The sequence below is a fragment of the Vitis vinifera genome, chromosome 6 (genome assembly GCF_030704535.1).
Source record: "Vitis vinifera cultivar Pinot Noir 40024 chromosome 6, ASM3070453v1".
Taxonomy (NCBI): domain Eukaryota; kingdom Viridiplantae; phylum Streptophyta; class Magnoliopsida; order Vitales; family Vitaceae; genus Vitis; species Vitis vinifera.
This window is the reverse complement of record NC_081810.1, coordinates 1,632,383-1,656,689: the sequence shown is the minus strand read 5'-3', so window position 1 is coordinate 1,656,689 and position 24,307 is coordinate 1,632,383. Positions and strand designations below refer to the sequence as shown.

At 38.3% G+C, this 24,307-nt stretch overlaps 2 protein-coding genes across 12 annotated transcripts; one reads left to right on the top strand and one right to left on the bottom strand.

The window, feature by feature from the left end:
* Positions 1-1,116: 1,116 nt before the first annotated feature.
* LOC100257061 (protein EMSY-LIKE 3) lies at positions 1,117-18,405 on the top strand. Of its 11 annotated transcripts, none has more exons than XM_010652998.3 (11): positions 1,117-1,555; positions 1,683-2,003; positions 6,380-6,585; positions 6,683-6,792; positions 7,084-7,315; positions 8,352-8,537; positions 8,619-8,687; positions 17,027-17,272; positions 17,346-17,414; positions 17,502-17,565; positions 18,029-18,405. In XM_010652998.3, exons 2-11 carry the CDS (start codon positions 1,976-1,978, stop codon positions 18,157-18,159), a joined length of 1,341 nt encoding a protein of 446 aa, XP_010651300.1. In that variant the 5' UTR covers positions 1,117-1,555; positions 1,683-1,975; the 3' UTR covers positions 18,160-18,405. The 11 variants fall into 11 exon arrangements, with proteins under 11 accessions (XP_010651300.1, XP_059593333.1, XP_059593334.1 ...); XM_059737350.1 differs by having other exon boundaries at positions 1,177-1,555; positions 6,386-6,585; XM_059737348.1 differs by having other exon boundaries at positions 1,182-1,551; positions 1,689-2,003.
* Positions 18,292-23,596, bottom strand: LOC100251931 (uncharacterized). The gene is made up of 2 exons (XM_002285585.5): positions 22,811-23,596; positions 18,292-18,971 (listed from the first exon to the last, which is right to left on the bottom strand). Exons 1-2 carry the CDS (start codon positions 23,151-23,153, stop codon positions 18,649-18,651), a joined length of 666 nt encoding a protein of 221 aa, XP_002285621.1. The 5' UTR covers positions 23,154-23,596; the 3' UTR covers positions 18,292-18,648.
* Positions 23,597-24,307: the final 711 nt, after the last annotated feature.

Here is a 24,307-nt window from a genome sequence, read left to right as displayed (position 1 = left end):
TACATTTTTTAGTTAGGAGAGTCCAAGTACTCTCTTTTGGATATAAGAAACAACTCTCGGATATTTTTTTTTTTTCCTTTTGGAAGATACAAGAGTTAAACAATCAACCTATTGATATTGAAAGACCCAAAAAAATTATTCTTATGTATCATTTATGGGTCAAATGGAATTCTTACGTCTAAATAGGAGACACGAATTTTAAATAAGAGAATACTAATGATTTGGGTTATAAAATTTCTCAATTTTTACATAATATACTTATTACATTGAATACGTAAATTAAATGTAAGAAAATTAATTGATGGAAACGATTTTAAAAAGTAGTTTTTGGAAATAAAATTTACAACGTATTTTTTAATTATATAATTTTTTTTTTTTACAAAAGTAAAGTTTGGCTTGAAATCTCAAATACAAAAAACGGTTTCATTGTATTACCTTTTATGAAATATAAAATATAAAAAAATTTAATGTAGTGTCCATCTCGTAAAAAGTTAAAAACAACTTCAATTTATTATAAAAAAAATATTATATTTTTAATACAAATGTTTAAAAACGTATTTTTAGTTGAGGAAAAATGCAAGAAATAAAAAAGTATATAAAGGGAAAAAAATTAAATCACTAAATTATTTTTATGTACTACTATTTCATTTTTTATTTTCACATAATTAAATATTTTATATAAAAATTAAATATTTTAATAATATATTAATTTTTGAATAATTTGAATTATGTTTGATTTTTTATTTTATATTTTTAACAATAAAATCAAATATAAGAAAATCATTTTTCTAATATTTTTTTCTTTATCTGAAATTTTATGAGAACCCACGTTATATATGATAAATATAAAATATTTTATTTGATAGATTATGAAAATAAGTTGATAATTTACATATAAAAGATTAGGAAATGATTTTCCTCTATTCGTCTCTTCAAAAGATTATCATATTAGCTGATTTTATTTAATTATATCCTATTAAAATATTAATTGATGCTAATATAAAGTAATAATTTATTTTATGCAGCCTAAGTAAATAAAAAAATGAAATAAAAATATATTTAGAATACTTTAATGATCGAAACGCCACAACTACCCAAAGCAGCGTTTTGTCCCACATCGATAACGAAGCGAAATACATCACCAAAAAGTACCCGCGGCTTTGGAGAATTCGTCTTTCCAACAAAACGCGTCTCCGGAGGTCCCAACCAATGACTGCCGCGGAACTCAAAATCAACTATAGAGTGAAAAAATCGAACGCCCTAAAACCAATTTCAATTCCGTGTTCCCCCGACCCCTCCCCGTTGGCTTCTCCAACTCCTTCCCTCTTTGTTCATTCACCGGCACAATTCGAACTTCAATCTGTGTCTCCGTTTTCAAATCAAAGATGGAAACTTTGAAGCTTCTCGATTTGAAAGTACGTTTGGAATTCTAACAGCAATGCACGAATTCAGGGTTTTCTGTTGATGATCTCAAGCCGAGTTTCTGAACAAATTGATGGATTTTTTGCGAGTTTCTGTCATTGAAGCGAGTCTTTGAAGCTTCAGGAGTCGGTTGGTTGGTGAAATTCAAACAACTGTTTGGGAATTTATTGTTTTGAGTTGACATGCATTGCTTATGGTTCTGAAGAAATTGATTGTTTTTTTTTTTCGTGGTTTTTGTGCTTGGAAATTGATATACGAAGCTTCAGGCATAGTTCAGAGTCGGTGGTTTTAGTTTGATCCGAGTGGCTCGGTTCTGGGAGAGATTGATCGAATATTTCTTGCGGTTTCCGTGGGCAGAATCGGCGCCGAAGCTCGTGAAATTGAATGGAGGCTGGAATTCGAAGGGCAATTCGCGGCTGATCGATTTGTATTGTTTGCATTAGCTTGTGTTTTTGAAGAAATTGGCAGAGTTTTGGTTGTTCGGAAGTGCTTGAAGTGATTTTTCTGGGTCTTCTCTACTTGGAGTGAAGATCTGGCTTGAAAAAAAAGTGTGATGGACTACGGGCTTTCTGATAGCAGTGGTGAGTTTATCAAAGTTGCTGCTTTTAAGGCCTTTTGTGGTTTTCTAGGGTTTTCAAGAGCTTGATTTGCTGAATTAGGGTGAGGTTTTGATGAAATTAGTTTGAATCATTGGGTTTGATAGGTCTTTAACTTGAGATTTTGAAAGAGGCTTGTGACTTGGCCTTTGCAACAAGGAGAAGAAATTAGGGTTTTGGCTATTGATCATTTCCTAGCTATTTGGTAGAGGTCTAGGGTATTTTTGGAGCGCATTTATTGGTTATCTACTTGATTATTATTTACAGCCAATATTTGATTTTGTTGCATTTTGTCAGCTTGGGCAACTTTGCACAACTTGTCCAAACGTCCATTGTTTTTCATAAGGTATAGTTCCATCTCTTGCAACTGGGCTATTAAAAAAATTGAAACCATCGCCGTAAGTAAGGGTACGACTTTGATTCTAGTAATAATCAACATCCTTCCTAGAACCTGAAAAGGTCACCTGCACTGAGAAATGTGCAACTCTCTCCTTTTTTGTATGATTTCAATGGAAATCTAAACAAGCCATTGGTTGGTTTTTTTGGGGGGAAGGAATTGGGAAGGAAAGGAAGTGGATTATCTGAAGATTTCTTGTTCAGCATTAGATACAGGAAAACAAAGTTTTATCGCAGCAATAGGAGGATGTTGCTTGTCAATGTTTAAGGGTCTATTTGGGACTTTTGAGAACAGTTTTCAAAAACGGTTCTAAGATACTTTTTAGAACAAAAGTTTCCTTGGGAACTTGGAATGTTTTCAACCAATTTTCTATATTTCTAAATATTTTTTAAAAATAAATTTATATGTAGTATGTTATTTCAATTATTCTTCATATTTGTTCCACTATTTTTTTAAAATAGTCATAAATAACTTAAATATGTTATCATGAAACACTTTGTTTTCTGTTTTCCGGTTATCATTCATGTTTTTTTTTGTTATAAAAAACAGAATTTCTTTTTGAAATCAGTGAACAAACTGGCCCGAAGTTTTTGTTTTGAATCTCTATTTGGTTCTATGCAAAATGGTTCTAGAACAATTTTTCTTAGAAGTATTTGATAGAAAAAATCAGTGTGCCCTTTTGTTAGGCACTGTTAATATATATGATCTTTGCCTATAAAAATACAAAGAGAGGAAAATTTTCTACTCAATAAATAGGGACAACGGATTGAGTCCACATTTTCTCCCTTCTACTTTGATGTACTCTAAACTAGGCCTACCAAAGTTGGAAATCTGCAGCATGTGTATGGAGTATTTTGTCCAGGCAAGAGGATGGTGGTATACCACTAGCTGAAGGGAATCTAGTGAACAACCATCTAACAAGGAACAAGATATAAATTTGGAATTATGTCTTTGGAAGGGTAGCCATAGAGCTTAAGAGCTAATAATTTTTTTGCTAGAAGCATTAATATATGAGACAAATTTAGAAATATTTTTGTGGTGTTGAACACAATAAAAATGTGGCATTTAAACTCTTTTCAAAATGGCCTTTCGTGAAACTCCCTGAAGAGAACCATCACTTCATTCTTAATGAAATCCCAATACTGCTGTGAAAATGCCATGATCCATCAGGCCCAGGCACCTTGTCCTTGCTCAAACCAGAAAGAGCTAAGTGAACTTGATGAAATGCTCATTGCAAATGATGCCATAGACTCAAGTTTGGAAACCTCTAAAGGTGGGGTGTGATGTTCTAGTTAGACATCGAGAAGGCTTGTGACCATGTTATTTGGTGTTTCTTCTGGCCAGTCTTAGAGAAGAAAAACATTGGCTAAAGATGGATTGGATGAATAAAGTATTGAATCTTCATTGGAGCAGTATATGTTTCTACTTTTTGATCAAAAATTATATATCTTGAAAGAGTTGCTCACTTTTCTTTGCATTTGCGATTGAATATAATGAATGTGTTTTTTTTGTTAAGAGAAAAAAGAAGTATTGCATATTCATTGCATGGTTTTCTGTGATATTGAATGAGATCCCTTCTGGTTTTTTCTCAAGTTCTAGGGGCTTGTGGTTGGGGGATACCCTTTTCCCCTATTTGTTTGTGTTTGTGAAGGAAGAAGCTCTTATCTTGTTTTTCTAAAAGGGCAGGGTGAGTGGTTTTATTTTGAACTTTGAAGTGGTAAGGAGGGGTAGTGAGGTGTGGGGGGGTTCCCAACTCCTATCTACTGATGGTAGAGGCATGTCTTGAGTAGATGATGTATTCAAGTTAGACCTTTATTTGGTTTGAGGCGGCTTTAGGATAGAACATTAATTTTGAGAGGAATGAATTATTTATTGTGGGAGGGTTGCCTGATGTGGAGGAGCTGGCTGCTATGTTGGGACATGGGTTAGACAAGCTCCCCACTACCTTACATTGGTCTTCCATTGGGAGTTTTTGGGTCTTTAGTGGGGAAAAAATGGAGAAAAGCATGGAGGGCCGCTCCCTAATGTTTGTTGTGGACGCTTTGGAAGGAAAGGAATGGAAGGGCTTTTAATGATGTTAAGCAGTCCGACCAAGCAACCAAATCCGTTTTTTTATATACTTTTGTGAATTGGGCTAGGGTGTATATAGAAGATCACTCAACATCTATGTATGGAGGACCACTCAACATCTATCTATGGAGGGGTCTTTTTGTTCCTTTCCTTTTTCGCCTTTATTGAGCATTTTTGTATACTTTATGCGTATTGTGCTACGCTTCCTCTTAGGCACTTTTAGTATATGTTTTCTCTTTTGCCTATTAAAAAAAAAAGGAAAAAAAATAAAGTTTTAATCAAAGCCTTTTATTCTTTGTTGGAGTGGGAGGGAGGAAGGGTTTTTCAGTGAAGGTATTTGGAACTTGGATGTCCTAGAAAATGGGGTTCTTTGCTTGAGAAGCAGTATGGAGGAGGATTTTGACTTCAGATAAGCTATAAAAAGAGGATGGACTACAGTGAATCGTTGCTATCTTTGCAAGAGTGTAGAAGAATCAATTGACGACATCCACTTATGTTGGAATAAAGCAAGAATTTTTTAGCATCTGCTATTAATTTTTTTTAGAGTAAAATGAATGCTTCCCACCTTGGTTAAAGGGACTTTATTTAGTTGGCAAGGGGCCTTAATGGGAAAAAAGCAAAGCAAGCATGGTCTTGTTCGTTGTGCTTATTTTGAACCATATGGAAATAGAACTATAGAATGTTTAAAAATGTGTGGAGCATTCAGACCATGCATTTAAATTCTTTTTTTGTGCATTTTTTCTTCTGTCTAGAATTTGATTGGTCTTTTTTATTCTTGCTAGACTTTATTCGTTAGTTGAGCTTTAGTTGATGGGTGGGAGGTGTATTACTGTCTTTTTCTTTCTTTATTTTGGTTGTTTGACAACTGTGGTGTGCTGCCTGAATCTGTTGGTTGCCATTTCTTTTTTTAGCTGCTTTTAATATATTTTTTGTTTGCATATAAAAAAGAAGCATGTATCTTCTTTTTTCATCAAGTATCATGTCTGGTTCTTAGAAGAGCAATGGAAGGAGGGAAAAAAAAAGTATTAGTTTAAAGTAGGTATTGGATTTTAATGGGCCTGACTTGCAAACAAGCACTCTTTGCCACAATGAATGAGAATATAGTTTGTTGACCCCTTACTAGATTTGGAGAGGCTTCCTCTGTTTGCCAATAGCAAAATGTATGTCAGTTCTACTCGTGGATGAGAATATATGAGCTGAATCATTGATAAGGGAGATTATTATACTCTAATGTTATTTATATAGGTCACGGATCTGTAATATCTTCTCAATGAAATTGTAGTTTGGTGGTGGCACCGATTAGTTCCATGCCCTTGTTATGTATTGTTATAACTTTGTATGTTCTATTTATTTCTTTTTCTTTTTTCTTTCTTTCTTGTGACAAAATCTTTATCATGTGGAAGTAGACTGGGTTGCAATTCACATGAATCTATTCAATGATATGGTTTGATCTGTTTACATTTAGAGTTGTTAATTCATTTGCATTTAAACTTGTTGACTTTCTACTGGAGTTGCCAGTAATGTGATCTGAAGCAATCGATTTTTTTCCCCTTTTTTAAACTATCTTATATTGGTAAGTTGGTACGTGCAACAAACGCCTACATATCATGTTTTTATTGTGTGTTGTACATCCATCGGTGCTTCCTTATCTTTTTCTACACAATACTCTAGCCAAGAATGTTGCTAACTGTTGCATGTGAGATGCTTCAGTGGGTATCTTTGATTGATTGGTCTTTGCACTGGTTTAATAAGATAAACAGACCATTTGTGCATGCTCATGCACCTGGAAAATGGTTCTCCCCCTCTTCCCCCACCCTCCTCTATTGTAGATTCAATTTTTTTGCCATCTTATTGGAGCATGCACACAATGTCACTCATCTTTAAATAACTGCAGGAACAGATGATGACCTTCCTCCTTCACATCAGAATAGATTTTCAAGAGGGGGTCGTGCCTCTGGGAATGGAAGATCTGGAGTTTTAGGTTCTGCTCCTTTCCCAAGGATGCACGGTGATATGGAGGCCCAGATCCACCATATTGAGCAAGAAGCCTACAGTTCAGTCCTGCGTGCTTTTAAAGCTCAATCTGACGCAATTACTTGGGTAATCTTTTACCTCTCTTTTTCATATTCATTTGAAGTAAATTTTTATCAACCATGTTTATGAGGTTTAAATGCCTTTCTGGTAATTTGTCTTCCAGGAGAAGGAAAGTTTAATTACAGAACTTAGAAAAGAGTTGAGAGTATCAGATGAGGAACACAGGGAACTTCTATCGAGAGTTAATGCTGATGACATCATCAGGAGCATAAGGTCTAATAATGTTCCATGTTTTTGTTTTTTTTTTTCTCTTTCTCCTTTCCCTTACCCTATGCCCCCAATCCACCCCCCAAAATCATTCATTTGTTACTTCGGGGCCCTTGAGACCTAGCTCAAGTGGGAAGGGGGGGGGGGGAGTTACTAGGTTTGAGTCTTACTGGGGACCAAAAAATAAAATAAAATAAAAAATCTTAACCTGTCAAAAGAAAAAAAATCAGTTGATATGTGGGGTTTTTTGGTCATTCTTGTTTTCTAATGCAAAAGGTGTTTCAATCCTGGTATTAGAGAGTGGAGAAAGGGAGGCGGTCTCCAACATGGCATGGCTGCTCAGCCTGTACATGAATCCATACCTAGCCCCACTGTTTCAGCATCCCGCAAGAAACAGAAGACATCACAGTCGATAGCTTCCTTATCCTTGGGTGCTCCATCTCCGGCATTGCATCCAACTATGCAGCCATCTTCATCAGCCCTAAAACATGCTCCTACACCAAGATCCAAGAGCAAGAAGACAAAACCAGTGAGTTAAACAATTTTGGACTGCAGGTGTTCTTGAAAGATAAAAATTTAGTTGTTTATTTTTGTTATTTGCTGTTTTTGGTTAATGGAGGGAAACAAAGAGAAAAAGAGGGAGGGGACAGGGAGACAAGAGGAGAGAGGAAAATGCAGGGGATGCTTTACTTCAAACCCCAAATTTTCTTCTGGAAATGCTCTCTTCTCCAAGGTTCAAATCCTCAATTTCTTTGGCAAATCCTCCAAATTCTTGGCATCCAATCACTGGTATTTGCGCCAGGTTTCAAATCAAACCAGAAAAATAAACTAATTGTACATGCAAGAAAGAAGAGAAAAGGATCTGGTTCCCAATTATTAACAAAATTCATACTTGAATCAATGTGTGTTATTCATTGATTCTGTAAATCCTACCAGAGCCATTGAAGTTGGTTGTTTTGGAATGTGGCAGCGGGAATGGTAATGGTGGTAGATTGGGGTTTTGGAATGGTTTTGGATGAGGAAGCTTTTATGGTTGGAGAAAAAGGAAGGAACAATTAGGATTAGGGCTTTCTGGGTTGGTCATGGTGTGTGGGTTTGCTGTGTTGATTGGAGAGTGGATATTTTTTTTTTTTTGGATAGGTAGTTGTTTTTTCTTTTTTCTTTTTTTGTCCCCATTGGGACTTTAACCTCCCATAAACCCACCCTTACCACTTGAGCCAGGCCTCAGGGGCTAGAGATTTTGGGAGTGAATATTTTTGGGTAGTTTTAGGGTTTTCTCAATTTCTGTTTTCCATTGGAGGGTCAAAGAGAATGCTTAAAAATTAGGTTTGAGGGTTTTTCTGCTATGCTGTTTTGTTGTGTTTGGGGTTGATGAAACAGGAAGTGCAAACAGGGCTGAGAGGTCTAAGGTTTATTCTCCAATTATGAACATTGTAAGAAGAAAACAAAACTACAAATCAAAATTTGTTACATTATTTCATCTTATAACAAGTAGATGATTCTTTTTTTGGATAAAAAAAAAGGGTGAGACAATCCCCATCGCATCCTTAATGAAGTCCATGCAGTACCCTTCTGCAGGTCTTACTGGAAGGCCCCAACTCGCTAATCGTGGTTCTTCAGGTGCCTTTGTGGGAAATGAAGCTGCTGAAGGTACAACCTATGATCCATTAATTGGAAAGAAGGTATGGACAAGGTGGCCTGAAGACAACCACTTCTATGAGGCTGTGATTACTGACTACAATCCTGTTGAGGTATATTTTACTTTTTGACTACATAATGTGCCAGTACATATGAGGCTTCTTCTTAACCTCGCTATTTTGAAAAATTTCCAGGGACGGCATGCTCTGGTTTATGATATTAATACAACAAATGAAACGTGGGAATGGGTCAATCTAAAAGAGGTAATTTTGATGTTGCCTTCCTATATATGCTCAATGATTGTCTTAAAAAAAATACCACAATTTTTTTGTTTAAATTTTTATTAACTCATACAGCTATGAAAAATATCTGGAAGTTCTGAAATACCAGTACTGGCACTCTTTGTTTTGTGGTTTATGTATACTTATTATTGTTTATACACCTTGCTTTTGTACTGTATGTGGATGCTAATGTCATGTTCATGCAGTGACTTGTTATGTTCATGCTAATGTTACACACCTTAGTTGACAGATGGAAGCACATTTACATGTGTCCTTTAGTATATGTGCCACATGGGATGTTTTTGGTTATCAATTAATCCTAGAAAGTTGCATCTGGAAATTCATGAATACTGCACTTAGACAGGTCCTTGATCCTTGGTCACCTAAATAACGAGGAAAACGGTTTGTGGTTTCTAACAATTTAAGACAGAGAGGTCCATTTTGTACTTATAGCATTAAAGAACCACTTGGAAGAATTATCCATGAGAAGCCTAAGCAAAACCCAGCATAACCCTAGTAGAGGTGGAAAAGGGATGTGAAAAGCATCAATGCTGGTCCACTACATCTTCCTTGCATATACTGCTCCTTTATTTGAAGGATCCATTGGAAAATTTATTGTGAACCTCTGCTTGAGCTAAAAGGGTCACCTCGCAGGAGGCATGGATTTAGATTCCATTTTTTAATTTAGAAGGCCAACATCTCTTCTTCCCCTGTTTCCTTACTTGCAGATGACCAAAGGACTCTCAGACATTCATTGTGATTTCTCCTTGAGATCATGGTACCTCTGTCATGAACAGGAGGGGAAGTTGAGGTTGAGTCCATCAAGTCATGATTGAATTCATAATTTGAAGTCCTTTAGAAGGAGTCTCTCTTTTTTATAGATAGGCAAATGGTCAATATTATAAACCTTCTATAGGGCATCTATATGCAAAGGGGCCTCCCAGATCCTTGTAGCTTTGCTTAGTTCTCTGCACCCTGTTAACCTTACAAAATCTTAATTCTAACCAGAAAAAATCTAATATAATTCATCCTTCCACGTCATTGAACAGGCCAGAAAATGATTATACTCTGAATCTATGATATCTGCATCTGTACAGTCAATCCTTCACTTTTGTATGAGCTAGATTTTTTGTAACTTGTCTATACACTTGATATCTAGAGTTTCAACCATCTTTCTAGAATTGTTTATTTTTAAGAGGGGATTACAATTTTGATTATAGCAGTATCACTTCTGTCCTGAATATGTTTTGCCACTCTCATTTACTACACTACGCAACTCTTTATGAACATGAGAAAATCTTCCTTGATGCTATTTGGTAAAGGGTTGCTGGGTTTGGTGGTGGGGGGGGGGGCAAAGAAGTGTTGGGGGGGGGGGGGGGGGGGGTGGCAAAGAAGTGTTGGGGTTTCAGGGCTACTCCTTGTATGGTATCTCTAAACACTTCCAACTAGACTTGTGGCATGTAGCGGTTAACCCTGTCAAACTATCTTCAGATTGTGTGATTTTTATTATCAATTATGAAACATATATGCTACGTCACTATTGAAGTTTTGGGGTAGGCATAAAATGGGGGAATTCAAAGCTGTTATGGGAGGAAGAAGTCGGTTTGTGGTGGAGTCCAAATCGTTTGAGATTTTGGTTGAGGATTCGGGTGGAAAGCTGAAAGGATGTATTTGGGAGAGAAGTAGAGGCATTGCCTCTTGGATTAGATTTGGGGAGGCTAGTCTTCGTTGCTTATTGGAAGGTGTTGAAGCCTGTTGCAGAGAGGTTGATGATCAAAGATGGGTTATTGAATGGATGGAGGGAAACAAAAAGTTTAGAATGGAGCGACAGTTAAATAAGGCAGGGAGGTTCATCCTATGCTCTGTTTGAGATTTAGAAGCTAAAAGATGTAGCATTATTTTTCCTGAAGGGAAGGGACTGGCCAGTGGCTGGAACTCTTTGGCCGTGAGGTTGAGAGGTCTTGGAGTGGTCCCGTCAGAAGGTTTAAAGTTTACCAATGTGCCAGAGGTTCCGTTGAAGTCGAAGGGAGTTTCGAAGGTTCAGTGGAAGGAAAAGGGGGTGGAGACGATGTCCTTCGCAGATGCTGTTAAGTCGACCCCGAAAAGGGTAGGTGAGTCAGTGTGGTTAGAGGTAGGGAAAAAAAAGGTGTGTGGAAGATTAGATCAGTTGAGACATTGTCTGGTAGGGAGGTGGGGTATTATCTCAGTTCCTTTACCTGAGTTAGAATACGTAAGGAGCTGGACTCGGCAGAATTGGGAGGTTAAGGGGAAGATGAAGATTGCTGTGTTAGGCAGGGGTATCCTGATGTTTGATTTTGAGTTGTCTCATGAGGCTGAGCGTGTTCTGGCCAGAGGCAAAAGAAGCATTAAGGAAAATTGTCTTATCTTGGACAGATGGAACCCAGAGGTGGGGTGTTCCTACAAGTACTCCAATGCTGTAGAGGCATGGGTAAGGGTGGTCGGGCTCCCACTCAATTTCTGGAGTCTTGAGGTGTTTAAAAGAATCGGAGATGGGTGCGGAGGATTTATTGCAGTGGATGAAGATATCAGATCCTTGTCTGAGTTGCAGTGGGCTTGGATTCTGGTGAAGCGCGTGGAATGGGAGGTCCCTAACTCTGCTCATATAGTTTTGGGGTCGGGATGCTTTTCTCTCCAACTGTGGTGGGAATCTCCACCTTGGTTCACGCAGGTGGTGCCGGCGGAAAGCTCCTCCGGGAAAGATGGGCTAAGGGTCAGAGAAGAAGTTGATGGGTCTCATTGTGTGGCTTGTTGCGGGAGTCAAAGGGAGAAGGTGGAGTATTTGAGGATGCAATCGGAGGTACAAGACGTGGTGCTTGCTGGAGGTAAACCACCCATCCTTTCTATTGAGGTCTCTGCAGAAGAGACTAATGAGAGGGGATGGGTTGGTGGTTCAGCCGACCTAGTGGGAGGGGGTAGGGAGTCCTCTTCCAACAGTATGGACGTCCGTGGTTGTGGGCTGGAAGGCCTTTGTAGTGGGCCTAGGTGTGGACCTTTAACTTTAATTTTTGAGGAGGCCCAGGGCCGTTGTCACGTGAGCTAGGATCCAAGGCCCATTCACTTAAATGGTCCTTTAAGTTGCAGCGAGGGGGTGTCGGGTGAGGGCTGTGGGCCTGTTCTAGCTGACGCAAAGGGAGAAGGGGCCTTTTATGGGGACGAGGCTCCAATCTCTCTTCCTAGGGCTCGAGTTAAGCAGTCGCCCTCCAAAGTTAGAGGCGTAAGTGGAGGCGCAAACGGAGAAGTCGACCCCCTTGTCGGGTTGTCGAGGGAGGCGTTGTTGCTAATGACCTCTCAGATGATGGATAAGGGGCGCTTGACTGACGAAGCGCTCTGCGAAGAGGCATCCAGGTATGTCGATCCTTGTTCTTTTCCTTTGGGGGGCTAGGAACTCTCTTCTTCTACTCCTCCTTCTGATTTCGGACAGGTTGTGTTGAGTGAGGGGTTCTTCGGTGGTTTGGCTTCCGTGGTTAACGAAGAGGAGCAGACCCCGCTGAGAATCATCCTGGCTGATGGTAGCAATGGGGAGCTGGTTTCTAAGGGGGAGAAGTCAATGGTTGGAGAAGGCGCGGGGGGGGGGGGGGGGGGGGGGGGGGGGGGGGAGTTTGAGGGGTTGCTTCAGGATTTGGAGGGGAAAGGATGCCGTTATGATGATAGCTGCCTGGCGAGGTTTAGTAAATTTTTGGGCTTTTCTACGGAAGGTTTTGAAGGTGAAATCCTGAATATGCTCCTAAGGACCAAGAGAAGAAGAGAGCAAAATCTGGAGAAGGGTTCGTCAGGGTCCACTAAGTTTGACCGGGAATTGAAAAAATTAGAGTGGTCTATTAATTATAATGGGGCGAGAAAGGAGAATTCTTTGGTTAGAGAAGGTGGGGTTAAATTCTCAACCATTAGATGAAGCTAAAGATTCTTTCCTGGAATGTCAGAGGGGCTAATGACAGAAATAAAAGGAAGGTAATTAAGGCCCTAATCAGGTCGCAAAAAGTGGATATGGTGTGTTTGCAGGAGACTAAAATTCAAGACATGTCCCAGGGGGTTATTCACAGTCTTGGTGAGAGAAGATTCTTAGGTTGGGGAGCTGTGAATGCAACAGGGTAGCTGGAGGGGTGGTGGTCTTCTAGGATAAGAGAGTTTTGGAGTTAGTAGGTCTGGAAGTGGGACTCTTCTCAATTTTGTGTCGTTTTAAGAACTGCGAGGATGGGTTCATGTGGTTCTTTACGAGGGTCTACGGACCTACTTTGAAAAGTTATAGAGAACCCCTTTGGGAAGAGTTAGGTGCCATTCGAGGGTTGTGATCTGATCCTTGGTGCATCGGTGGGGACTTCAATGTGATTAGATTTCGCAGTGAACGTAGTAGAGAAGGAAGATTGTCTGGTTCCATGAGAAGGTTTTTGGAGGTGATAGATGAGTTGGCTTTAAGGGATTTGCCTCTTCAGGGGGGGCCTTATACCTGGAGTGGAGGGCTGAATGGTCAATCCAGGTCAAGACTGGATCGTTTTCTGATTTCGGAGGATTGGGAAAATCATTTTAGTGGGGTGTCTCAATGCACTCTCCCAAGGCCCATGTCTGATCACTTCCCAATTCTGTTAGATGGGGGTGTGGTGAGGAGAGGTCCAATTCCATTTCGTTTTGAGAATATGTGGTTGAAGGAGGAGGGCTTTAAGGAGCTTCTTAAGGGCTGGTGGCAAGGTTTCAATTACAGTGGGTCTTATAGTTTTGTCATCTCAGAAAAACTAAAGGCTTTAAAAATTAAGTTGAAGAATTGGAACAAGGAAGTTTTTGGTAAAGTGGGGGTGAACTTGAGGATGGCCTTGGACAAAGTGTCCTTTTGGGATGATCAAGAGCGGCAGAGAGCTTTAAATGAGCAGGAGTTAGAGGCTAGAAAGGAGGCTAGGGAGGACTTTAAGAAGTGGGCGCTTATGAAGGAAATCTCGTGGAGGTAGAAATCAAGAGAAACATGGTTGAAGGAAGGCGATAAGAACACGAGATTCTTTCATAAGATGGCAAATTCTAACAGTATGAGGAATTGTTTGAAAAAGATTAAAGTTAATGGTAACTGGCTTTCAGAAAATCAAGAAGTTCAAAGGGGTGTGGTGAGGGCCTATCAGGATCTGTTATCGGATCTTGGTGGCTGGCACCCTAGTATGAACAATATGGAGTTTGATAGAATTGGGAGTGAGGAGGCTGCCAGGCTGGAGGAGATGTTTTCTATGGAAAATGTGTTTTTGGCCTTCTCAGAGTTGAATGGGGACAAGGTTCCTGGTCCAGATGGTTTTCCCATTGCTTTCTGACAGTTTTGCTAGGATTTTGTCAAAGACGAGCTAATGGGTTTCTTCAAGGATTTTTTTGAGAGGGGGAAATTTGTTAGAAGTCTAAACTCCATGTTCCTGGTTTTAGTCCCTAAGAAAGGTAGGGCTGATGATTTACGTGATTATAGACCCATTAGTTTGGTGGGAGGCCTGTACAAGCTTCTCGCCAAGGTCCTAGCTAATAGGTTGAAGAAGGTAGTGAGTAAGATGGTGTCTCCTACCCAAAATGCCTTTATTGAAGAAAGACAAATCCTTGATGCTGCGTTAATTGCTAATAAGGCCATAGACTCGCTGTTGAAAGGGGATGAAGCTGGTGTGTTATGCAAATTGGACCTAGAGAAGGCTTACGATCATATTAACTGGGATTTCTTGTTGACGGTGCTGCAAAAAATGGGTTTTGGGGAGAAATGGGCTGGTTGGATCAGGTGGTGCATCTCCACTGCTTCTTTTTCAGTTTTGATTAACGGATTGCTTGCGGGTTTTTTCCAGAGCACTTGAGGGTTAAGGCAAGGGGACCCCATTTCCCCTTACTTGTTTGTTTTAGGGATGGAGGCCTTAAGCTGCCTCATAAACAGAGCAGTTAGGGGGGGTTTCCTGACCAGCTGCAGGTTAAGGGGTAGGGGTGGCAGTGGGATACAAGTGTCTCACCTGTTGTTCGCTGATGACACGTTGATTTTTTGTGAGGATTCCCAAGAGTAAATGGCTATTCTAAGTTGGCTATTAATGTGGTTTGCAGTCATTTCTAGTCTGAGCATCAATTTGAACAAGAGTGAAATTCTGCCGGTGGGAAGAGTAGAGAACGTTGAGGTTTTGGCTTTTGAACTGGGATGCAAAGTGGGTTCTCTCCCCTCCACTTATTTGGGGCTCCCTCTAGGTGCTCCTCATAAGTCGGTGGTTATGTAGGATGGCGTGGAAGAAAGGATGCGGAAGAAACTTGCTTTGTGGAAGAGGCAGTTCATTTCTAAGGGGGGGAGAATCACTCTCATTCGGAGCACTATGGTTAGCATGCCGATCTATCTTATGTCCTTGCTGTGTATGCCGAGAGTTGTTAGATTGAGGCTTGAGAAAATCCAAAGGGATTTCCTTTGGGGTGGGGGTGCGTTGGAGAAGAGGCCCCATCTTGTAAAGTAGGATGTGGTTTGTTCTCATAAAAAGAAGGGCGGTTTGGGGATTAGAAAATTTTCTATTCTCAATAGGGCCCTATTGTGCAAATGGAGTTGGCGCTTTGCGGTTGAAAGGGAGTCCTTTTGGGGGGAAGGTTCTAACCCAAGATCAACTCAAAAGGAGGGGCTGGATTTTAGCAAACAGGTGCTTCTTGTGTTGTGATGAAGAGGAGACAATAAATCACATCCTTATTCATTGCCCCAAGGCGAGGATATTGTGAAATCTTGTGTTTTCGTTGTTTGGTGTTAATTGGGTCCTTCCGCTTATGGTTAGAGACACTCTCCTTGGTTGGTCCGCTTCCTTTGTGGACAAGAAGCGTGGAAAGACTTGGCGGACAACTCCTCTCTGTTTATTTTGAACGGTTTGGAAAGAAAGAAATATGATAGTTTTTTATAATGAGGCTTTGTCGATCCAAATATTGAAAAACTCCTTCATTTGTAATCTTTTCTCTTGGACTAAGTCTTGTTTAGATGGAGAACCCCGTTCCTTAATTAACTTTGTTGATTGGTTGGGTTCTAGTTGAGGGCTGGTGAGTGTTTGTTTTTTTGCGTTTTTTGTCTTGTGGTTTCTCGTGTATACTCCCTGTATGCTTCGGGTTGCCTTCTTGCTCCCTTTTTCTAATAAAATTTCTGTGATTTATCTATCAAAAAAAAAAATATATGCTACGTCAATGTTTCACATGTTTATGCTGAAAGATTTTTTAGAGTGAAGCATAATATATTATAACATATTCCTTTGTAAACATTAGATGTTTTACTTTTTATTTTCTTATTTTGTTTTTTAAATATTTATTGACTTGTTAAATGTTTATAATTAATTTTGTGTCATCGGTATGATGTAGCACCTAGCTCTCAATGAGTTCTTTGTGGTGGATGAACACAAAGGGGCTCTAGTTGTATAGTGTTTTCAAAGGTTTGTATGAACGGTACTAATTTTTGTCATAAATCTTGCGTCAGTATTGTTATGATATATGGGTCCGAATACCCTGCTAACATTGCCATTTGCAACATGATGGCTGAATGCAAAGAGAGTCGGTTGCTTAATGTTGAAAGCTATGTGGAGTCAAGTCTCTGGAAGTTTCTAATGAAACAAAAAAACAAAAAAACAAAAAAAAAACAAAATGATTAGTATGATAAATCACATGATTGGATTTCTTCAATGTTTTGAAACATTCACCAGTTTAATCCTAAAAGTATATGCAGATGGACCTTGGGAGGGACCTCAGCTTTGTCCTTATTGTGTCATTATGAGTGTTGAGGTGCCATATTGTCATAAAGACCTCAGCAAAATGATACCAAGTGCTTGTTGTATGTTGAACAAGTGGCCATTAATCCTTTCTTTTGACTTTATGCATTTGCAACTAAGTTTTTGCTATCCTTTCCAAATGGGTTTGGCTGGAGCTGAGCTAACACCCAGAGAGTTCTTTGATCTCATTCTAGGCTAATTCTTTGGTAATAATGCTGTGGAGATTCATTCTGTTTTTCTTGTAGTCCTCAAAGGGTGTGGGGATAGGAGAGGGTTGTGTGAGGTAGCTATTTTCAATTGTAAAACTTTTCTCAGACCATTTGTGATGCCAGAGACAATGATTCATGGAGCTGGAGACCAAATGGTTTGGTTTAAAGCTTGTGTTAAGAGGTCAATTTTATCCTAGTCATAGTCTAGAGGTACCAATCACTTGGTACTACTCTAATTTCCCTGATAATATGGTCTCTCTCTTCCATGCATGCATATTATAGCCCTTCATGTATCGTGCATTAATTTAATCCATTTTTATTGTATTCTCATCTGAATTAGATGAATTCCATGTGACTGATTTTTATCTGTTAATTGTAGATATCCCCTGAAGATATTAGGTGGGAAGGTGATGAGTCTGGAATGTCTCGTAGAGGTAGCCGTCCTGGACCAGGCCGTGGGATGAAAAAGTCCATGGCACGTGGAGGTGCTGTTACTGGTGCTGGAAGGGGTAGAGGAACTCCCAAGGGTCAATCCAAGAAAGTTTTTCCTCCATCCCAGAACGGCCTTGAGAAGAAGGATGATAGTTCCCTGGAAATATATAACACTGACTCTCTAATTAAGGAGGTATGAGAACTTAAAGAGATTACTCAACTGCAAGTAGCATGACATCTTTCCTGATTGTGCTGAATTTGAATAGGTGGAGAGAGTTGTCACCACAGCTAATCCTGATTCTGTGCAAATTCTGGAAGTCAAGAAAATGCTGAAGGTAAGAAACCAAGCATCATTTAGTTGTTTTTCCTTTCATGCACTGTACCATATCAATAACAAATGTAATTAATCCTCATAAATGCAGGAGCAAGAACAAGCCCTGGTTGATATAATTGCAAAGCTTGATGAAGCATCTGATGGCGAAAGCGGTAATAACTAATTACATACTAACATGTTAATAACACAACAAAGAACAAAGCTTCAGCACCTTCCCTTGTATCTTGCATCTTTTTTTTATTGCCTTTATAATTTTAAGATTTGACCGATACTGGCACTGTACAAATTTTGTCAATTAAGTTCTAATGTTCCTTTTTCAAATAAAGTTTTAGAGAATGAGCATTGAATGGTTGCCTTGAGTTTTATTTGAGTTCACTTTTGCAAATTTTGTCTTCTTGAATTGCCATGATTGTGCCCATCCATACAAACATCTTGTACCAAATCTCTCTTCTGATTTAATTTGTGTTCCAAATTGAAAATCATTGAGATGAATATATAGATTTTGGGTCTTTTGACTTCAAAAGCAGCTGCAAAAGGCCTTCTCTTAGCACATTATTAATGGTGGGTGCAATGCCATGTTTGTTTTATGTTTCCTTTTTCCTTGGCTCCCAACAGAGGAGGCAGGAGCACGGCAGGAAGATGAAGCTGGTGGCGAAGGTAGAGTAGCTAAAGGTTCGAACAGTGAAAAAATGGCTGGAGAAGAAGGGAGAGCTGCATCCGATGAGGGACATGACGTGCAATTTTAGCTTCCTTACATGTCAATAATTAAGTCCCAACTGTACCATTCCCCGCCCGAAACACAGCCAGACTGATGGATAACACCCCTAGGTAGTTAAGATTTAGAGTAGGTTGTATGATCCTATTCATTGTAACTGTAATTTAACTTTGGGAATTCTGGGATTGTATTTATGTAAAGGATTATTCCAAACAGTTGTAGCTTCTGATCATGTAAAGATTGTTCTCAATATGTTTGCCAGTCTTTCTAGTTTTTCCGTGGTTGCCTTTCTACTCGATGCATCATGTTCTAGGGTTTATATAATATGGCAGTAACCATTTGGTATCTGGTTAAAGCCGGTTACATTGTGACAGCTTTACATTTTACAGGTACTAGGGCAAAGGTGATGGAAGGAATGAATCGGTCCAGTTTGCTGCAAATGAAGGAACCAGAAGAATGAAAAGACAGCATCTACATACAAAGAATGGAGCAATGAGTAGCCGCGAGCTAACAGAAGTTCCTACAGTTTGGGGATGAATTCTGTGATCTTATCTGCCATCTGGGCATCATAAGCTGGCCCTTCCATTTGGAAGTGGCCTGCTCCTTCGATAAGGTGGGTCTCAATATGGCCTGCTGCAGAGCTCAGCTTGTTCCTCAGCTGCTTAACGCTGGTGAACCCATCCTGAGTCCCCATGACAAAGAGTTTAGGTTTCGGGAACTGCAGGATGGCTTTGTGGTGGCGGCCAAAGAGGATCGAGGCCATCAAGCCGAATGGGTACCCCAGACTCACATAGCCCACCACTTGTTCAATCTGATTTACCGCGGATCCTGCAATAGGTGCTCCTGTACCAAAGGAGAAGGGAAGAAGGTAAAATGCCATCATCTGAAAACTGATGTTTTTACAAAGACATGGCGTGGATGCTGTTAAATTCTACTTACTATTATATGGCAGTTGATGATTATCATCCAGTTCGCCAATAACTATCATATTTATGCCTTGAGAAAGATATCATATTTTCTCATTTTTCAAAGACAATGTATGGAAGGATATGATGAAGATCACAAAAGCAATCAAGAATATAAAAACATGCTTTATTTTGCTTCTCAAAAGTCTTTGATGCTCGAGGTCATGATAAAGATGGATCAAACATGTTACCCACTGCTTTATGACGGGTTTGAGAAAAATTCTCCATTGAATGGAGTCAACCTGATACACTAGAAGTAGCAATGGATGATCAGAGAAACAGGGAAAGCAAACAAACCAATTTGACAAGGAAGAAACAAAAGTAAAGATGTGTAGTAATCCAACTCAAATAATGAGGAAATTCACATATTATTATCCACAAAATTCATGCCATATTTTCCTCCGCTTCTCCACCTTCTAGCCAACCTTGGTAGATGGTAAGGATGCCTCTAATGGTGTCAACCAATGGTTTAAGAATGGAGGATCTTGCTCTTTCTACTAGAGTTGGAAGAGGTATTGTAGCAAAGAGTCTTCAAGCTCTTATTCTCAGTGTGCAATATCGCAGGCTCTTGTGGGGCAAGCTTTTAGATAGCTTGACACTCACAAAGACTTAAAAACTCACCTTAAGCTTTCAGTGGCCAGTTGGCAGTCACTCTCTTATTCAAAGAGAGAATTCCCCAGTTAAATCTTCAAATTCTAGAGGTTAAGATCTCCCTTTTCAAGTCTTAGGGAAGGGACAAAGGCGAGGTGTATGCCTCATGCTATTGAGCCAATACTTCTGAGCTTGACATTGGTTTGGCCTCTGTTTATTTTTTTCCTACTCTCAAGATGTCAGAGTCCTCATTTCCCTTCTTTTGTGCTTGGGGATTTGTCCTTGAGTGACCTATGGCCTATTTTGGGCTTCATATATTCGTCATATAATTGTTTTCCCTGGGATTAGTGGTTTTACTAACAAAGTCTATCAAAGCCTCCATTGAGATGTGCACAAGGGAGAGCTCTTCAATAAACTCTGGAGGATAATCTCTTCATAGCTTTTCTCTTTCTCAGGTTAACATGCCCATCTTCAAAAGTAAATTAAACCTATAGTGGGAGATCAATCAAGTTTAAATTCAGCTGCTTCGCTGGGAAATGCCATTAATACAGATTTTCCCAAGCATTTGCTTCATGTGAAATTGGAGCAGTCAATAATGTTCCACCTTTTCATCATTTCATAATGCAATTGGTATCAATTACTTGAGACATTCAAATAGCTCTACTGGAGGGTACTTAAGGACTTAAGTGACTTAACTAGATTAAGCAAGTTAATTGTACGAGTATAGAGATTAAGTGCCAAATCAACAATCCAAAATAATAACCCAACTTCTTCTAATTCCTAGAGGTCATGGCTTTGGTGGTTCTGAATTTGCATATGTATCAGAAACAGAATTAAGACAGTGTGTACAGAAACACTATCTAAACAGAAGGCTGCATAATCATTGACAATGTCCTCCAATGACCTCTTTTTCTTTTTTCAATATATACATGAAGAAAGAAAGGGCAAAATGGGCCATAACCCATGTAAACAGGAAGTTTAATCCAAATACACAAGGAAAACATATGTATATAATAAAAGACCCACACTCTGTTCACACATCCAGAAACATCACTTTAATCTCAGTAAAAGATGTTTCTAACCCATCACAGGTTCTAAGGTTCCTTTCCTTTCAAATATTTGAAACCACACAAATGGGTACAACCCTTCACTCCCTCTTCTTGATAAATTTCCCATGCCACCAAGGGGAGGCTCTTAAATGATTTTGGCAGCACCCAATTAATCTAGACATAGGCCATCAAGTGATGGATCAAAAGATGGTGCACAGAATACCAATTAACCATGTCCCAACCTCTAGATTAAGGTGGTCCATTCCTAGACAACAGCCCAAATAAAGACAGCTACCCAGAAAGGGCAGCTTTCTTCCACAACTCTTGAATGCTGGGAAAGCAGAACCATTAATACAAAGAGGTGGTAGGAGAAAGAAAATGACATTGTCTGTGCTCTTAATTATCATGTTTGGATGATCTAACAGCAAGTACAACTCATGGAATGAATGATCATGTATGTGCCACTAAAAGCTGCAATTTGAACAGGTTGAAACCATCCACCCTGAACCAACCCCAAAAAAACCAAGCAGCTTAGGTCGACCAAAGATTATATTGAACTTGAGCTCAGGCTTTGGAAAATCTCAGCCAAACCTAAAATGTTAATGGTGCATAAATACAAAATGAAAAAAAATAAGGAGGAAGGAGTTGGTAAAGAAATAATAACTATAAACATGATAATCAAAACCTAGTTTAAATTGATTTCAATTGTTTATAGTAAAAGAATTTAACATTACAACAGAATTTATTGCAAGTTCATGTTGTTTCTCTAACTTATTTCAGCTTCCATCCAATGCATTATTTCGTGACCATGCTTCAAGATATGCTTGACTAGTATAGAAAAGTGAATTTTAGGCATAAAAAAAAACACAGAACATAAGATGTAAAAAGAATGAATGCCTTACATAACCTGACCAACCCGAAAAAATGACCCTGCCCCCTGGGTTGAAAAGCTTCAACCTGAGGTGACATTTAATTGGTGGGTTGTCCTTCAACCTCATCCAACCTGCCTTAGTTGCAGCCATGGTACCACTTACAATGGTACTGTTTAATTTATCTCAAAATAAAATAATTAATTAATCTGAGTCTCGAGAATTTAATGTCCTAACCAGAATATCCATCTAATTTTCTAACTCAGACGGAACCCATAGCTGGAAACCTAAAAGAAAAAAACTTTCCATTTTGATGTCCAGATTGGTTTTATACCCACACCAATGCAAACAAAATTAATTTTAGATCCCTGAGAGCTTTCTAAGACATCAAAGCTCAAACAGTGATTACAAATACAATATTTCTACCTTTATCATCATTTCCAAAATCAAATGCTAAATCAACCTAGATTTGATATGGTGAAATCATATATATGATTTCAATCTTAGAGCTGAACCAATTCGGTACCTTGACACACAAAATATTCAACCAATTTCTAGTTCCAGATCATTTAATCAATAAATCAAACTAGGAATCCAGCTTCCCCACTAAATTCAAAGGTTTCTTCCAGCAATTCCAGCATTAATACTGACCAAAACAACACAAAAGAAAATCTACAACGGGGAATAGAAAACTGAATGGGTGCAAAAAAAAAAAGGTTCAAGACCCAATTTTTAGTTCTTTTAACCCCATCAACTAATAATCATGAAATCCCAACTTCGTAATGATCATCACAAGGCCCATCACTCACAGATAATGATGAAGGCACTTAAATCTGAACCTATTTCACCAAACTTCAAATCTCAGCGGAAGACAAAACCAGTATTGAAAAAAGGAAAAAAGAAAGAGTCAGAGACTAAACCTGATATAAATAGATATATATTGTGCAGATACTATGTTTATCTTAGAATAAGTCAGAATACATGTGAAAATTCTATAACAAATTAACTAAACCCTACCCATACACAAAATTAATCAACCCCACATCCAAGAGTGCCATAACTTCTAAATACAGAGCACCCATTTCACAGATCTGCAGAGTCATCCATCAATAACAATCCAACAAGCAATCTAACCACTACCCACCAAGAAAATCAGATGATCCCAAAATTTCACATAAATAATGAAAAGAACACAGAATTTTTCATACCTGCAGAAGAACCCACCAACAAAATCCTATCAGAAGAAAGATTGTCACAGACCCATTTGCAGACAGCAACCACATCCTTGATTTCTGAAAACCCAGTAAGAGAAGGCCTTCCTGTGGATCTTCCGGCGCCTCTCATGTCAAAGGTCACAGCTCTGTAGCCTTTTTCTGCTAACCCAAGAGCAATCCCCTTCAAAAGGGCCTGACAACCACCCAAGACTGAGTAAGGATGCACCAGAACAACCACCAAGTTGTCCTTGATCTCCTCCCTTGGTTTGAAGACCCTTGTATGGAGCTTGATGCCATCACTGGTTTCAACTGTGGAGGACTCAACCAGACAAGCCATGTAGAGAGAAAGAGAGAAGTGTTGCCCTGTTGGATGGAATGATAAAGACTTGGGTCATCAAAGTTGTTGGCTGGTTTTTGTGGTAGATTGGAAACCTGGTTCTGCAGACAACATAATTTGGTTTAGAAAAGGGGATGATTCCCTTGCAAATTTGCAATTGCCTATGTGAAAAATTTATTTGCCAAATACCATTTTTTTTTTTCTCTTTTCCAATATCTATATCATATTATATTATTTTTGCTAGAGCCAATTTTGTTCAAAATTAAGAATATTGTTTCAAAAATCAATGAATTAGATATAATTTTTCTAAAATTAAGAATATCTATCCTTATAATTATTTACTATGATATCCAAAATGTAACTAAAAACAAGTTCTTTACTCTATATACTTAATCTTAATTATGTAAATGTCTTTAATATCATGATATTCTTGGTGTAAGAGGACCCCAATCCCTTGAAACATGACAAGATATAAAGGATGAATCATGATATCTTGATGAGTTGTTAGCATTACATGTGTAGAAAGTTTGGATGATATTTACATGTAAGCACTTTCAAAAGATTATTAGTTCTTGATAACATTACTATAAATGGGGATATTTTAAATAAAATTTATTTTAATTGTGTATAATTTGACATGATTATATGAAGTATTTTTATCTTAAAAAATATTATTGAAAAAAAATTAACTGTTTAGACAAATTTAGGAAATATTTTTAATAACTTGAAAATTTACTTATAGAGTTAAAAAATTACTTATAATGTTTTCTCAAAAACATTTAAAAGTGTTGTTTCTACTCAGTGTTTTTAGTAAAAATATGTTTTCTAGAAGTGTTTTTAGAATAATTATCGATAAAGTGTTTCTTCAAAAACCATTATAAGCAATTTTAAAAAATATGAGAAATCATTTACAGTGTTAGAAAATCACTTGTAATATTTTTTTGAAGAAATACTTATATAAATGCCTTAGACAATAATTTTATAAAGTGTTTTTAATTTTTTTAACACTTGAAAATTTTTATCTTTCAAATATTAAAAATCCTACAAACGCTTTTTAGAATCGCTACCAAACATACTCGATTCATTTTTCTATAAGTACTTTTAAAGAAAATACTTAAAAAAAACACTTCAACTAAAAAAACTTCAAGTAAAAA